The sequence below is a fragment of the Ursus americanus genome, chromosome 20 (assembly GCF_024610735.1).
Source record: "Ursus americanus isolate L20-20 chromosome 20, mUrsAme1.1.p, whole genome shotgun sequence".
Taxonomy (NCBI): Eukaryota; Metazoa; Chordata; class Mammalia; order Carnivora; family Ursidae; genus Ursus; species Ursus americanus.
In genome coordinates, this window is record NC_142146.1 from 39,286,715 (window position 1) to 39,304,677 (window position 17,963).

Below are 17,963 nucleotides of genomic sequence, written 5' to 3' on the forward strand. Positions count from 1 at the left end.
TTCTCTCCACTGTGCCTTGGAACAGGTAACTGGGATGGAACGTGCCTGCTTTTGTTAAAAGTGACGGAGAAAAATTGCACAAAACCATAATCAAAAACCACTGTAATGCAAATCAATAAGGTGGAGGCACACTGCAGGAAACTCACACAAGTAATGGAATTGTACTTGATCTTTCTTCCAATATCTTTCTTCCAATATCCTAGACATTTGCTTTATGCATCCAACTCATTACATTTAAATTAATGCATCATATCAGAATGAAATAAAACCATTAATTAGCATATATTGTTTCCCCTCTATTTTTTGTCTTAGAATGTTAATGGTCATCATTCATTCATTCATTCATTCATTTATTAATTCAGCAAGTATTTAATGAACTCCTAAGTATGAGGCAAAATCACATGGTAAATTTCCATAACTTTTCATATAGACCACAATATCTGAAGAAGTTAGGACAAAAATATATCTAGAAGTACAGAAGGTTAAGATAAATTTAGATGTTACATATATAAGTAGTTTATCAACAGGAAGTGTGGTGAGCAGTGAGAGGGATGTCATAGATTGATGTCATTTCTTCCATGATACTATCTTCATTATCTTTGTAGGGCACAAATCTGATTATTATCATCATCTCTATGCCTAAAAGCCTTAAGCAGTTACTAGCCTTATAAGATACAGTTCTCCTAAACGTAGCACAGTGAGACACTAAAGGTCTGCCTGAAATCACCTCTCCATTTTATTCTCAGCTCTCTACCACACCCTTCCCTTTCTGCTCCCCAGCCTATACCAGCGGCCTCAACACACTCCAACCTACTTCCCCAAGGCTACCGCAGTCACAGTGTACTACCTCTGTCTCTGGGACTTGTCAAGCTCTTCCTTAGTTTTATGCGTTTGCCTACTCTTTTTCTCTTTGCTTCCCTCCCCCATGAAATCTGCATGAAAATCTTCTAATTATCTAAACATCCAACCCACAATCAGTTTCCCATGAACACTTTGCCTTCCAGAAGCAATTCAGTCCTCTGGTTCCCATGACATGTTGCACATCCCTCTGTGTTAACATTTGTCACGTGGGCTTATTGTCTGTGTATGTGTGTGCTAGCATGTGTATATACATGTGTGTGCACATGTGTGCATGTGCAAGTGTGTGTCCCCTGTTATATCAGGAACTCCTAAGGATGAGAATTGGGTCTTTTATTTGTCTTGGTCTCTCTGGCTTCTAGCATGATGTCTGCCACACAATCATGTGGTGCTTAGTCCACCATCAGTCCATGCTTGAATTGAAAAGCTGGAAAGCCCTTCAGTCAGATTTTGAGACTCAATGGGAGCAATATAAGCTCATACTCTCCACCTCAGGGATACAGACAGTCCTAGAAAAAGCCATTACAACCACTCAGGAACAGAGAGATTTCCAGAAGAAATACCCAGCCCTCAATGAAAGTTTTCACTCCAGGATGAACCAGGGACTTTGTTTTTGATCACTTCGTTCTCAGATTTGATTTGACAATTTATTAAACATGGTCTACCCAATGATTTGTCCTCAAGATCAATGACAAATTCTGATCCCTCCTCTCATCTTCATGTATTGCAGTCTGTAAACAAATGATCTCTGCCCAATCCTAGTCTGGGAGAAGGAACCAGATGCATATCTTATGCTCTTCATCAAGTCACAGGATATTAGGTTTAGAGCATGATCCTCAAAACCTGGTCATATAGGTCAATCATTCATTTTACAAATGAGAAAACAGAACCTCACAGGTATTAAATTAATTATCCAAGGCCTCTACCATTAGTCATAGAGATGAGGGGCAAACTCCAGCATTCTAGACTCTCAGTCTTCTTTCCATCTGACCTCTCTCACATTCTAGATCTTTTTCTTGAGTTTTCTTACAAAGTCATCTACAACACATCCAATTTGGCACCATTTTTTTATTGGAAATATAAATTTGGATTTGCATTGCTGCCTTTCCATTCAATGGTGATAAACACCCAAAATATCATATGGAAATAAAATAAGCATCTGGAAAGAATGTGCTATAATGAAGATGCCATTGTTTGCTCATAAATGCTAGATGAAGAATCTGGCTTTCAAAAATAAATGCATGAAAATATCCATGTCAGCCCCAACCTGTACTTTAGTAAAAAAATTAAAATGTACTAAAATTGCTAGATTTTCAAAGATTATAGAATTAAATATAAGATAAATGATTCATAACCTTAATTACCTGAAAGTATAATAGAGATCACCAAACATTCATTCATTCATTCATTCATTCATTCATTCATTCATCCATCCATCCATTCATTCAAGGTTTACTGAATAAATGACGCTAAGCCCCACAATTGCTGCTATTGCATCTATTAATCAAAGAATATCCTGGGGTGCCTGAGTGGCTCAGTCAGTTAAGTGTCTGCCTTTGGCTTGGGTCATGAACCCCAGGGTCTTGGGATCATGAACCCCAAGGTCCTAGGATTGAGTCGCATATTGGGCTGCCTGCTTCTCCCTCTCCCTCTGCCCTTCCCCCTGCTCATGTGCCCTCTCCCTCCCTCTTTGTCTCTCAAATAAATAAATAAAATCTTTGAAGGAGAAAAAAATATTTACTAACAGGCAAAATAATTTGAACTACAAAGTCAAACGATCTAAGTTCAAAATTTGCCTCTGCCACTTAATAAGTTTTGGCAAACCCTCTAACACAGTCTTCTCTTTTCTGCGTTATTCCTATCAGCATACAAAAGTACTGCTATTTTTCCACCTTAAAAATAAAAAGGCTTTTCTTTTGGCATCAGTTCTCCCTCCAGCTAGCATCTCATTTCCCTGCTCCCAGCAAAACTCCTTTGAAAGACGTGTCCATAAATGCAGTTTCCAGTTTCTTTTCTTCCAGGCTCTCTTAAACCTATTATAATTAGGTGTTTACCCTGACACTCCACCAATATGGCTGTTATCAATGTCATCAATGATGTTCATGCTCTTTATTTTACTTGACCATTCAGCAGAATCTGGCACAATTCATCATGCTCCTCTTTGAGACACTTTTGTCATTTGAGTTCCAGAACACCATATTTCCTTTATTTTCTTTCTCCTTACTGGTTACTATCTCTCAACCTCCTTTGCTTGTTCCCAACGTCTCACCATTGGAATGCCTCAAGGCTTGGTTTCTGGATCTCTCCCCATTACTTTCTTAGACATCTCATCTAGTTTCATGTTTTTAATATCATCTGTATGCTGATGACATCCAAAATCATACTTCTCACCTTGACCTCTCTCCTGAACTCCAGAATTCTATGTCCAACAAGCTACTCGACAGCTCCATTTTATTGACTAATACACATCTCAAATGTAGCAAGTCAATACTCTGTTCGAATTGTCCCTCAAACCTTCTGTCTTACAGTGCTCCTTAACTAATAAATGACACCGCCATTCTTTAAAATTTAAATCATATTATGCTATGCCTTTACTTAAAAGCCTCCAGTGTTTCCTCTCCTGGTTTAGGCTCTCCATAACCTATTCCTGTCACTGCCTTGATACTGTCTGTCATATTCTCCCCTGGTCCACTTTACCTCAGCCACATTTGTCATTTTGCCTCAGGTGGCCTCTGTATCTGTTGTTCTCAATTTCTGGACAGCTCTCCTCCAAATGTCCACATAACTCTCTCTTTTACTTCTTTCAAGTATCACTTTCTTATTGAGACCTTCCCTGACTACCCCATCTAAAATTGCAACCCTCCCTCCCCATACATACACTCCTAATTCCCTTCTCTGCTTTATTATTGGCCTTATGACTTGCCATAAACACACTATATATTTAGCATACTTATTTTGATTACAAAAAAATATCCGTTACTAGAAGAAATTCTCTTTTGTTCACTCTTTATACCCCAGCACCTTGAACAGTGACTGGCACAAAATAGGCTCTCAAAAAATATTAGTTAAATGAATGAAGGTAAGTGGTGATAATAAGGAGAGCTACTTCTTAGGTAGAAAAGTAAGTAGAAAGTAAATGAAATAAGTACTACATACATGTTAATGCATAATGCATGTTGATTATTTAAATTAATATAGGCTCATGTGTATCTGTTGAAAATAATTTTTAGGTGGTAACTGTAGGAAGGAAAGGAGACATTCTAGTTTTGAAAGTTAGCCTCAGGCAAGGTAAAGATAGCTCTGGAAACACTCTGGAGTTTGGCCCAGATTATCAGCTTCTAGGCCTGCTTAGCAAGTGAGGGTATGAAGGAGGAGAGGATTGGGAAGCAAGCTGGGATCTGTGTGAGTAATATCATGGGGTCTGTATGCAGTCTTCTGGGTAGTTCAGGGTGAGACCTCGAGGCTCACAGACTGCTACATGCTGATGTCCATCTTGAGTACCTCTAGGAGTGTTCAGTTTCTCAGGCAAGAGTCAGGGCTTACAGAATTTGTCTATTTCTAGGGCTAGGTGTGCATACCCTAAAGGAAGCAAATCACTGCAAGTCTAGGGAAAGGGATTGCTGCACATGTTCGTATACTCTTTAATAGAATGATTTGCTATCAAAATATAAATCCTTGCGGTAAGTAACAGCACCCAAGTGTCTCTATTATGCTGCTTTGTGCCTAACACATAATGATGTTACATGTATTTTCATAGGGCGGAGTGAAAATCAATTCACAAAACCTATTTTAAAGTGAAAATGAAATTTTAAAAAGACACTCTAATTCTTGAAGCTATAAAGGATATATAATTCTCAAAAGTCTTTGTATCCAGATGTAGTAGCTCTTTGATTAGCTGATATAGGCACAGTCCATGAATACAATTTCTTTATAAACCATATCACCTTTGCATTTTATAATACAAAGTTGATTTTCATAGATTGTCCCTAGACTTCACTAATTGACTTCCTTTGTTTCCATTAAACGGTTCTGGGGACAGAGGCACAGAACATGTGTAACTTCTACTTTCCTCACTGACAGTGAACACAGTGTGGGGAGGTACAGAGGAAGATACTATTCTCTATAACCGTGTATTATCATATAATACTTTCCAAATCTTTCCCGGTTTCAGAGAGGACATAGTGGCAACCTCTGTAATACCTGCTTCAGCCTTTCCTTATAATTTGTAATTGATTTCCCACACGGAGTTTGAACTTTGCTTGCTACACTGGTACAGATGTGGCCATGAACCTCTTATCTGCGAAGTTAATTAAAGGGCTGGATCTCATTTCTTTCAAAGTGGTGACCTCAGACTCTACACTAGGGCAGAAAATATGGGCATGGAGGTATGCATATGTGTATAAATATGTACATATGCGAGATATACATATATTATGAGAGAAAAATAAATAGAAAAATGACAAATCCTGAGAGAAAAGAAATGAAGAAAGGTATGAGAAGGGAAGGGAAGGCATTCATTAAGCTCCTACTATGAATTAGGCACCCAGGAAAGAAGGTAAGGGGGGAAACAAAGATGGAGGGATACAATTACCTGGATGTTAAACAATGAACTAGTAGAAATCTCCTTCCTTAAAAGAGAGCACTATAAAAACGGATGCTGGCAGTCCATTAGGTAGTGCTTGTCAAGTCATTGAGAGGAGAATAGAAGGCTCTGGGGCACTGATTTTGGCTTTGTCTCCCCTAGGTGCTAGGTTGCTGTCTTGCCATGAGATGAGTTATCTTTGCAGTTCTGCTGAGCAGTCTAGATAGCGTGACTTAAAAGTGCAAGTCCCTAACCAGAGTTCAGTTCCCCAGAATACAAATGCTCAGAGAACCAGACAAGGCCAGGAAAAACCAGCCCAAGACATTTCCCCTTAAACCCTAGAGAATACTATAGTCTCCATAATTAAAAGGATCCTATATTGGAGGTTTCTAGGTTTGGTATCACTTTTTTTTTTTCATTTTTAAAAATGTTTCCTTAAAATATCTATAATTACAACTTTATGATTCCTCTGATGGTCAGAGGGGGAAGGGTGACCTTATAGATTCCCTGGGTAGATGGGAGGTAGGGTCAGGGCCCGCTGAGCTTGGGACATGACAAAGAGAGAGAGAGGAAACTAATAACCATTTTAGAGAGCTTGGAGGTAAGTCTTCAAAAACTATTTAGGAATTCCTGGCCAATCATAGATTTTGCTCAGATGTCCCTTTGGCTTTCTCTACCCCTACCATCCCTAAATCACATTAAATATCTTCAGCATTGTTGGGCTTATTATAGAAGATTCTCTGCCTCCATTTGCATTTTGGGGTCAATTGCAATCCTTTAGTCCCATTCTTCATTATTCTGTATATCCATACTCCTTACCATATAACCTTGCAGTGCTCTCCCACTGTGGGCTGGTGACCTGCTCAGTCTCTTGACCTTAGGCTCAGGAGTGTGACTTTCTTTGGCCAACAGGATGTGAAAATGTGATGCAAGCAGAGGCTTGAAATGGACTTGCAACTTAGGGCTTGCTTTTCTGCTAGGAGAAGAGTGACAGACAGATGGCACTGGCACATGCCCCAGCCAAGCCCACTCTAGACTTAAATCCTGCAGATGTGTGAGAAATAAGTGTTATTTTTGGATGCCACTGAGTTTAGGTTGTATGGTTGTTTGTTACACAGCAAAAGGTAACTGATACAAATGCCATTTGATCCATGCTCCCCTTGTCTACCAGGGTCATATTTCTAAAATGGAACTCCAATTATCTTAAAATTATTTTGCTTCAGACACTTCAGTGACTTCCTTTTATGGGCTTAATGGGACCTCCCCCAAAATTCATATGTTGAAGTCGTAACCCCAGTACTTCAGAAAGTGACCTTATTTGGAATAGGGTCATGTAAAATATAATTAGTAGAGTTAAAATGAGGTTATACTAGAGTAGAGTGGGCCTCTATCTAATATGACTGATGTCCTTATAAAAAAGGGACATTTGGAGACAGACACACTCATAGGGAGAATGCCATGCGAACCTGAAGGGTAGAGATTAAGATGACGTGTGTACAAGTTAAAGAACACCAAAGATTGCTCAAAACCACCAGAACCTAAGAGAGAGAGGAATAGAACAGATCCTCCCTCACAGTCCTTTAAAAGGAACTAATCCTGCTGACACCTTGATCTTAGACTTCTACATTTCTCATATAATACATTTCTGTTGGTTAAGGCACTCCCCATTACCTTTAGTACAAAGTCTAAACACTCCTTTGCAAGGTATGGAAGTCCTTTCAGAAGTTGGTCTCTGGTTCTATCCATGGTTTCATTCCTCACTGTAGCCTTATCCCATTTCCTAGCCACACAGAACTAGTTATAGTGCTTCAATCAATTGCTTCAAAGATTTTTGTCCATCCTCAACTTCGGCTTCAAATGCTCTTCATGCTACCTTCCCACCCTTCACTAGATCCCGTATGATTATCTAATTGACTTCTATTTGTATTTCAGGCTTCAGATTGGACATAGTCTCTGGAAACTCTCTCTTTACCTTCCTAATCCTAACTAAAGAGGATGCCCTAATGAATGCTTCCCAAACATCCTCTACAGATATTTCTATCACAGTCTATATCACACTGTGGATAATTAGTTGCTCATTCCACATCCTTATCCTCATCAACAGATTTGATAATGAACCTCTTAAAGACAAGGTCATATCCTATGTCACTTTATCCCTAGTATCTAGCATAGTGCTTGGCACAGAGGGGCTGTGCAGCACGTTTGTGTAAGGAATCTATGAGGGTTCATGTACAAATATCCAAACACATGTGTTTTTGGCATATGGGAGATACATTCCACTAGTGTGACAACTGGCAGCTGAATTTACTTAGAAGCGAAATCACCCAATTAAAGACCAAACATCGCTTCCTTATTCTTCTTCATTTCCTTCTCTCTCTATAACTACCCAATCTCACATGCTTTATAATGCTTTTAGATGTAAGTGACTGTGAATTATTACCAACTGTAGGCCTTTCATCTTCCAGACTGACAGTCTATGTCCCACATTTTTCAGGAGGGAGAGACTACTATAACTATATTTTTGCTTACCAAGAGAATTGTTAATGGTTATCCTGGAGGAAAAAAAAAATCTATAAATATCCAACCTATAATGAAGCCTTAAGCTTACTTTCTTCCTTCACTAATGAAATTCTTTCCGAGTGCATTGGCAGAATTGCAACATAACCATTACACTGTGAAAAGAGACAAAGCCTGTGGTGAATTTTTTCTTTTACCTGTTTAGTCCTCATTTTGGAATCCGATGACAGATTGTTGTAGGTATAATGTGCCTGTGTGACTCCACAGAAGAGAACAGCAACTATTCCTGAAATTCAAAAACATACCAGTCAAAACCAATTTTCTTTCCTATCTAAGCCAAAGGGTAGGGCCACATCAGCTAGAAAAAGAGGGACTTGGTGTCAGTAGAGTTAAAACTGCTAATAATTACCATAATTATTGGTCTCCATAATTAAAAGGATCTGTATTGGGGTATACCTTGCTACTTGTTTTAAACACGAGTCCTACAGGATTAACCTAAAGACAAGTATTAAGAAGTACATTCTTCCTAAGAATAAATGATCCTATGGTCATGAGTTAAGAAAGTTATACTTGGGAAAACATGAACAAAAGACTACATAGTCAAACTCCGGGCTTCTCATAGCCAGTGCCAACTGCTTTTTTGCATTTTATCCTAAATGTTGGCATATTCACTCAAACATTTACTTTTCACTGGGTACCCTGAAGAGGTTCCTGTCATACATAATTTAGTATTAAAAACCATGAGTCACAAACTTAAGAAATCTACAAGGGTTTTGTTGCCCCTGCCAATGCCTTTACTTGCCAAGCATGAGAGAAAGGTCCTTGTTGGCCCCATGCCTCCCTGACAAAGCTGGGTGTTCTATTTTCTGCTGCTGAAGAATCTAGTGAGTACATCCAAGGCACACGCTCCTTACAGGTAAGCTGGTCTGTTCTTGAATGCTTCCTACCCACAGTGGGCCCTCAGCTGCTTCTAGGCTGGCTGCAGGATTGATTTCTTAAGCCATCAGTATACTCAGCTTTAAATGCGACATGAAGGCATACATACACTAGATGTTCCCTGGGGATAGAGCAGTAGCAACCATGAGACAAATGTTATTTGTCTCTGGGCTGTTATTCTCTGTTATCACCCCTGAGCTGGGGTAGGGAAGGGGTGGGGATGGCATTCCACTTTGGATTAAAGATTCTATTAATTATGGGAAATTGAGCATAGAGGAGGGCTTTGGGAAAAACACAAGATGTAAGTATTCCTCAAGTCAGACCAAGGGGATCGAATTGAATTTTAAGCAGCAGAATCTTTCCAACTAAAAACACTCATAAATTAAATGCTGATGATTCTTAAGAGTATAGAGATATGTGAACTGAATACTGACATTGCAAATGAATCCACAATAAAGAATTTTAAAGAACCAAGCATTTTTTTTTTTATTTAGACTGTATGCTTCTATTTTTATGTTGGTTATTACTTGGATTGCCTTTGGATAAGTATTGCTAAGATGTATTTACCTAATACAAGTGCATAGACATTTACATTACTTATTTCCTTTTAATATGCTTCAAAATTTTAGGCAAAAGAATAAAAATGACTAGGAAATTTTGCCAAGAAATATTTATGCAGTAAGCATTCTATAGATTTTTGGGTAACTTTTCAGTTTCTCAGTCTCTCTTCAGAAATTCTAAGAGAAGGATGTTTATAAAAATATATGTTACTCTTCACAAAAATTCTATTAGAAGCAACCAATACCAGGGAAACTTTTAGGTTACTGAAGCACTTTAAGTACTTTGAGGCACTTTGAGGCAACATGCATGTTGTTTTGTTATCAAATATTTTCTTTCCTTGTTTAAAAATATAATTTATCTATCTCTGCTGATTCTGTAGTCTGTTGGAGATTTTTCTGGGTGAGGTTTAGCTGACCCTTTTACTGATGTGGAAACGTTTTGATTGTATATTGATTTGCAGAGAAGTGGTGAATAAAAAGGGTGGGAGTGTGTGTGGGTAGTGCATACATGTATTCTGAGAACAAGAAATGGTAATAAAGAAGTATTATAAGGGATAGGGAGGGGATTTAAGGCTGGCTGAACAGCTACAGTGAGCCAAGAATGCACCATTGTTGTTGTTGTTTTTTACATCATCTTATTTATTGCATTGATTTATTATCTCACAATAGGCTTAGCACTATTAACTAGCTCTTCCTACTGTCTTCTCAGTAGTGGTATCTCCATTCTTCTTGCTGATCAGGCCAAAATTCTGGATCATCCTTTACTTTTCCTCTCTCTGTACATCAGTGATTTTGTTGGCTTGTCCTTTGAAACTTGCCTGAACCCAGCCACTTCTCAACACTGCCTCCCCTAACACCCTTTTTCAAGCCACCATCATTGTTTTTTGCCTAGATTACAGATACCTGATTGGTCCCCTTGTCTCCCCTGTTAGGCTCCTGCAGTCTAGCTTTCACCCAGCCATAGTGATTCTTTTAAGACAATTGAGATCATGTGAGATCATGTCAGTTCTCCTCCCTAAACTTTGTAATAGATCCCCATGACTAAAAGGCCCTGTAGGATCTAGTCCAGCCCCCTTCTGCCCTTCCCACAGGTCTCCAAGCTCATCTCCTACTATATTCACCCCTTGTTGTACTCTATATATCCTTGCTAAGCACATTCCACTGCAGGGCCCTTGAGTCTTCTGGTTCCCACTATTTGGGAAGCTCTTCTTCAGATATCCACATGGCTCCCTCCTTCTCTTAAGATGTTACACTATCAGACAGGTCTTCTGTATACATTCTATAAAAATGATCCCTCCCATCATTCTCTACTTGCCTATCTTGCTTTGTTCTTTTTAATATTATTTACTGCCATCTAACATTTTATAAATTCCTGTGTTTATTTTCTGCCTTCCAGAATGGCAAAGAAAAGCTCACTGAGTGCTAGAGATTCATTGGTCCCTAACCCTTTGAGCAAAGCCAGGCACATGGTAGGCATTCAGCAAGTATTTGTTGAATAAATTAATGCATATTCCTATTCCCATGTAACTAGTAAGAAACAAAAGTAATTTACTGAAGGTCACCTTGAAAGTGGCAGAGCTGAGATTCAAAATTTCACAAACTCCCTGTGTTTTACTGCCTGTATCACTCCATCTGTGAATGTTTTAAGGTAATCTTAAACCATCTAAAAAATATTGTTTCTGCTGTCCAGGGGAAATTGAGATATGATGATGAAGATTACAAATCTGAAGGGGCTGGGTATCTTGTTTGAGGATATATTCCCTAGTAGCTCCATTGGTTTTCATTTTCTTGCCTCCATCAGAACACTAACAGGCAGTGTTTCAGCTAATACTTTTTTTTTTTTTGAATTCTGTGTACAGATAAGTCACACAAACAAACAATGAAAAGTGTGCCTATATGACCAGAGGCTTGGTGTTGTAATTAAAATAGAACAACTGAGTTGATCTAACCTTTAATATTAGCTTACATGATCATAATTCTATACCTTAGTAATTAATTAACTCACACAAATTACTATAATTAGTATGACTTTTACAAGTCCAAACATATTTTGAAAATGTCTCCTCTAAATACATCTATAAATTCTCTGCCATGTAAGTGGATTCAGAGTTGAGAGTTTTCTCTCTTACAAAAGTGCATTTTAGGGTGCCGTGGGGGCTCAGTTGGTTAAGTGACTGCCTTCAGCTCAGGTCATGAGCCCGGAGTCCCAGGATCCAGTCCCACATCATGCTCCCTGCTCATGGGGAGTCTGCTTCTCCCTCTGATCCTCTCCCCTCTCATGCTTACTCTCTCTCAAATAAATAAATAAAATCCTTTTTAAAAAGTGCATTTGAGTTGTCACTATATTTTTGCATGCCTATGCCTGCTAGGACTAGTTGTACTACTGTTATGTGGGGCCCTAGACAACTCTCTTACATGCTCTGGATCTCAGATTCTCAGGTGTACAAGCGGACGGAGGGGCACCACTTGATGTGAGTCAGCAAACTAGCATCTGGGCTCCAAACCCCCTTTCTTGTGCTCTCCCTGTGATCTTGGGGCTGGGGCTCTACAGACCACATCTTCCTTCTTCAGAGTCTGCTGAGCTCTGCTGAAATGAGCCCCAGAGGGAGGCCTTGCTGCCTTTTTGCTTGCCTGCTGTTCCTCTCAGTGACTTCTCAGCAATGGTTCTTCACCATAGTTTTCACATTGGTTCCAGCCTCATGGGCCCTCCTCAGAGAAAGCAGCAATAGCTAGCCAGTGACCTCAGAGGTCTGGGTCCCAGCTCTAGCAGGTCCCTCTTAGGAACTTCTAGTTCTCTTCCATTTGTTCCTCCTATCCCAGAGTTTACAACTGCTTCCTGCCATTACCACCTGGATGGCCTCTGTGCCCCCTTTGTACTTTTTCAGCTACCACCTGTACACCCAATTTCCTGCATTAAACTCTGGGCATAGCCAGCCAGTTTTGCTTTTCCTGAGTGAATCCTGACCAGTAGTCACTTGTGGGTCCCTTCTCATTCTAAATGTTGATGGTTCTCAGAAACCACTGAAGGTTTGTCATCTGGAAATAAGATCTGCCCTGTATCCTGTTATAACTGGACAATGGAGGAAGACAGTGGCAGCTGAGATGTTGTGCCAAGTCCCAGAAAACTGTACTCAGTCTCCTTTCAAACCTACTTATGGTTAGAATTGGCTATTTATTTATTTATTTAAGATTTTATTTATTTATTTCTTAGAGAGACAGAGACAGTGAGAGCAAGAGCAGGGAGGAGAGGGAGAAGCAGGCTCCCCACTGAGAAGGGAGCCTGATGTGGGACTAGATCCCAGGACTTTGGGATAATGACCTAGATGAAGGCAGATACTTAACCGACTGAGCCACCCAGGAGCCCCTAGAATTGGCATTTTAAAAAAGTGTGAGTTTGAGCCACTAGATTGGAACAAGAGACTTGGGGGAAGGGAATAAGTTAGGCCAAGTACTATTAAAGAGGCATGGGTTACATTTGGACATCTGTCTTCTGATTCCCAGTGATATGATCTTTCCAAAATATGAGCACTATCATACAATGGAGGGGCTGCCTTCAAGTGTGAGAAGTTCCCTATTATTTGAAATGTTTGAGTTGAATGATTATCTGCCAGAGCTGCTGTGAGAAAAAATTCTTTTCATGAAAGAAGGGCTGGGATATCCTCCAATTTCCTGGGTCCGTCATTTTCCTATATACCATTTTATTAATTCACTAGGATTAACACCTCAATTTAGCCTTTTTTTTTTTTTTTAAGGATGAGGAACTAATGCTGGTTCCAAATGAAACCTTTAGACATTTTGAGTAGAGGCAGCACAACTTTCTCAAAAGGTAAAGACAAGATAAACTTACCGACTTTCAAATATCCTTTTAGACAGACAACTCTTCTAAAATAAAAATTTAAAACACATCACTACCATACCTTCTAATCATAAAAACTTAAATTTTCAAGTGAGCTATGAGGTTTAAAGATAAACTCAGGAAGTCTCCTCTGTGTAGAAAGAAGATGTTTCTAAATCTTTACACCATAAGCTTTTGGTCAAAGGACATTGAATACGGTGAATTCTGATGTTGGTGTCCAAGTGACAGATGTAGCTCACCTCAGAGGAACCCACTTTCTTTCTTTTCTCTCTTGCTGTTTCTTACCCCTCTGTTTTGCTTGTTCTTGTCACTTACACGCTGTGCTTAATTTACAGCACGTCCTACTGCCCTCCCCCTACATCAGAAGCTTCTTGACCCCACCTGAAAGCTCAGCTATGGCCCAAGAATCTGGATTAGGCAAGAGAGATTTCAAAACTCAACCTAATGCCTCTGGAATGTTAATGTACATTGGAATCACCTGAAAATCTTGTTAAAATGCCGATTCTGCTTCAGTAGTTTTGGAGTGGAGCCCATGATTCTGCATTTTATACTACCAGGGATGTCCATGCCGCTGGTCCTAGCATCACACTTTGAGAAGCAAATCTCTGACCAACACTTTGGTATTAAGTATCAATTTACCGGAGCTATGGCTTGGCTTTGACCTTGTATGGTTCAAAATATCTTTTGCTAACTATAAAAAAAAGTTCTAAAATTTTATTTCTGTGTTTTAGTCTCTTTTTCTTTCTGTAACTTTCCAGAATTGTCATAATTCCATGAAGTAATTTCAGTTTCATGGAAGAATTATCTATCAAGGGCATTTGAGGAATTTAAATTTTTTCTTTAAATTAGAATTATTTATTTTTAATCCCAGCAATATTAGAATGTGAAAGAAATTATTTGCATGGAATAAAATTCATAATATATTTTGCTATCAAACAGTTCAATAATTTTCCCCCTCAAAAAAAGCAAATAAATCACATTCTTCAATCAAAATGTTATAAAATTGGAAAGTAACAAAAAAAGTATATCTACAAAAATGTATCCACTAGGGATTTCTAACTATTCTTCTAGATGAAATTGGAGTTGAAGATGAAATCAAATTTGAAATTTTAGCTTATGTAGAAATAAATAACAGTAAGTGTAGAGTACATTTCTTACCAAAACCAATGAGATAAAACCAGATTATTCAGAGGGAAGTCTTGCATGCATTCCATTAGGAAAAAAAATAAAAGAATTGGACTATTTACCTCAAGAAGCTAGACAAGAGACATAACAATGGACCCAAAGAAAGTAGAATTAAAAACCTAATAAAAGAAAAATGAAAACAAGATAGTCAAAGAGAACATTTAAAAACTAGATTTGGTCAGTAAAATTAAGAGTTGTAAAGTAACAGTGTGGTTTGTGCCTCTCAGGGCCTGAGGTCTGTCAGGTCTACACCCTTTCCAGGCTCCCATTCTCTGGTCATGGCTGCAAGTAGAAAAGGGGTGACATTGGCCAATGGCTTCACCCATCTAAGAGTCAATTTTCTCATTTGGATAGCACCCAATCTGTCTTACAAGTCTGTTCTGAGTATAAAGCAATATCATGGATACTAACATGCTTCATAAACTAAACATTAATAGGTACATACGAGGTTTTACTATAATTACTAGAAGTAGATGAAAGGAAGAAGACATGAAAAGACGGAATAACTTAGAGAAACTCATACCATGGATAGACACAATACTTTCTGTTTAATACGTTGCTGGGGGAAGAAGTACAAATCATCTAGTACATGTCTTGTGTATTCTATACCCTTAATCATTATTTTTTGCCATTTCTTCCATAGTAACTCCTGTGTCAAGGAAAGAACAAATCCTTACTCTTAGTAATCCAAACTTAGACAATTCTCAGTAATACTACAGTTAAGGTACTAGATTTTTGCAAGTTACCTTGGATATCTGCTATCATTTACTCATATTCTATTTATTTATGGAGGTCATTCAGTGAGCAGGTTATGGCTACTGGGGACACAAGGATGAATAAACCTGGTCTTATACCTCAAGCAGCTTTATATTTCCTCACAGAGACAACATGACACACAAAGACATCTAATAGCAGGTATAACGTAGTAGGTGACAAGAAAACAGAAATCCTGAGAGATTGTGATTTCTTCTGGGCTGGGGAAGGTGCAAGAGAAATGGGGGAAATTTTTCCTAAAAGATGCAGAGGTATTTGGGCCTTGAAAGATGAGAAGAGTTTGAGGATGCAGGGTCAGGAGTAGGGGATTCAATATGAGTGAAGGGAAAGAGAAAGGAGACCGTAGGGTATGTGTGAGAAACATGCAGTTTACCTGCATGTTTTGGATTTTAATCAATTATAGGTTAGGACATAAATACAAATCAAATTAATTCATTAATTGAATTTTTCTAAATAAAAACCTTAATAAAAGAAACAATTATTATGCTGTATTAATTATCAAACTAATTAATATAAGCACAAAAGCATTTATCTTGCATGTTTTATTAGTCCTCTTATAAAAATTAGAAATATGAAACACCCAGTATGTCTGTCCTATTCAGGCAAACATTATTACATTTTCCTTCCCAACAAAAGTAAAAATTGATCATTCCGTTTCCATCTCTGCTGCAAAAACAAGCAATCACTAAATGCAACTGCTACATTGCATGTCTAAGATCTTGGCTTCAAGTTCTATTTATGGGGTCCTGTGGCAATGATGGATGTAATCAAGTACATACATCTGAGTCCACAGAGAGCGGAACATGCTCACAAATATCCGAGATCTGAAATAAAATAGAGTTCTGAAAGAAATCAAGAAGTGGCCTAGAAAAAAATAATAATAATGCTTTCTGACTCCTGTGTATACACAAGATTGCCTTTCACTGTTTGCACAGTGAGACTTCAGTGGTATTCAAGATCCTGGAAGTGTTGGCTGCACGGATTCATTTATGAAATTTTAAACAAGAACTAGAACCGATACTTTACGACACTAGCTAAAAGAGCTGTTTGAGAAACCACAAAGAGGAACAGTTAAATTCAAAGTAATTGGCAAGCAAAGAAATTTAGGAAACAGCATGAGGAGGTCCATAATTCTTTGGGAAAAATAATGATTCTGCTGGCAAGTACATTCTTTCCACAGAGATCAATTTTCACAGGACAATTAACACCTTATGGTTAACAGAGTGCCATGCACACTGTTCTTGATTCCCATTTCTGGACCCTTTCAGAGAGCATGAGTACTACTAAATATTGTATATGTGTGTATATACTCATACATATAAACATAAGCTTACATGATCAAGGTTCAGTGTGTCGCTGTAAATTATACAAGGAAAAATGTACTACATTGGACATCAAGAGGCCTGGGATCTATCTGGTCACAGTTCATTCACTTGGATGACTTGTGCAATTTAAATTCATCACCTGGTCCATCGTTTTCTTCTCAATGAATTAAAGAAATGGTCTGCATTAGTATTCATCAAGTTGGAGTATACAAGAAAACCCACTGAAAGATGGAAGATAATATAAAAACAACAGTTTTTAATTAGAATTTTTGTGTATTTTCAAGTATGTAAGCACCTTTGTGGGCAAAAAATTACACTTGTGTGCATATAGGTGCATGGTAAAGCTATTTGATTTTATTTTTTTGTCAATGAGGGTCAAGAAACTCTGGCAAACACTACTCTAGATGATCTCTAAACACTTTTCAATCTTAAATGTCTGTGATCTGGGTGGCTCAGTTTTTACATTTGCTTCAACGTTTGCATATATGGAATTAAACAATTACATGGGGCCCCTCAGCTTCATATTGACCACCTCTCAGCCAGATTACCAGGAGTCTCCCTCTTGACCTAGATCTCCTCAAGCACTGGTTCTATGCCCTCCCTCTTTGTATTGCTGCCAACTCCCATAAAATGCCCACAGCCATCAGGCATGGAAATGCAGGTTGGTCAAAAGAATGAATCTCTATTTCAAAAAATATTCATCTGCCTTGAAAAGAGAATGCAAGAGAAATTAGTTTTTGATCCTCACATACAAATAGATGTTTATCTGGATTTATTAGTGGCAGCGTCTATTTTCTTCTAATATTTAAATTTTCTTTTTCAAGAGTATTGCCACCTACACCTATTGTCTCTGTTACTGATAACATTATTCAGTAGTTCTTTTTTCATTAAAAGTTGATGAAGCCTTCAGATACAGAAGCTGAAAAATAAATGTCTGTCACAAGGAGCATGATTTTCTTTGACATTAAATGCAGACTTGAGGGGTTTCTAAGACTGAAGAATATTGCAATTTTGGACAGGATATATTGATTATATTATCAGGACACAGAAAGAGAGTGAGAGAGAGAGAAAAAATGTGTCTTGCTTGCAGATAGTACTTTGTGGGGTTTTAAAGTTGATGGGTTATTTTTCCATGCCACTTTTTTATTTGTTTTTGATCTAGTAAAAAGAGACATTTCTGACAGGTTTCCTACCACCACTGCTGAACATGAACCTGAAACTGAGAAGTCAAAGATTTAAAGAAATGGAAAACTCCTTCAGGGAATATGAAAGATTCCAAGTTTCCAAAGAGTACAATTACTGTCTAGTTCACCATATTTGGCAACACCAGAGTTGGCAGATTAATCATGAGTCTGTGGAATATAAGAACA

At 38.3% G+C, this 17,963-nt stretch overlaps 1 protein-coding gene across 7 annotated transcripts in view; it reads right to left on the reverse strand.

Annotated features, from left to right (window-relative positions):
* Positions 1-17,963, reverse strand: part of SLC9A9 (solute carrier family 9 member A9) — a 661,514-nt gene that overhangs the window by 263,773 nt on the left and 379,778 nt on the right. For all 7 annotated transcript variants that reach the window (XM_087870270.1, XM_045813403.2, XM_087870269.1 and 4 more), the window contains one exon: positions 8,155-8,243. In XM_087870270.1, coding sequence (XP_087726396.1) covers positions 8,155-8,243 — 89 coding nt within the window. The remainder of the gene's footprint in view (positions 1-8,154; positions 8,244-17,963) is intronic.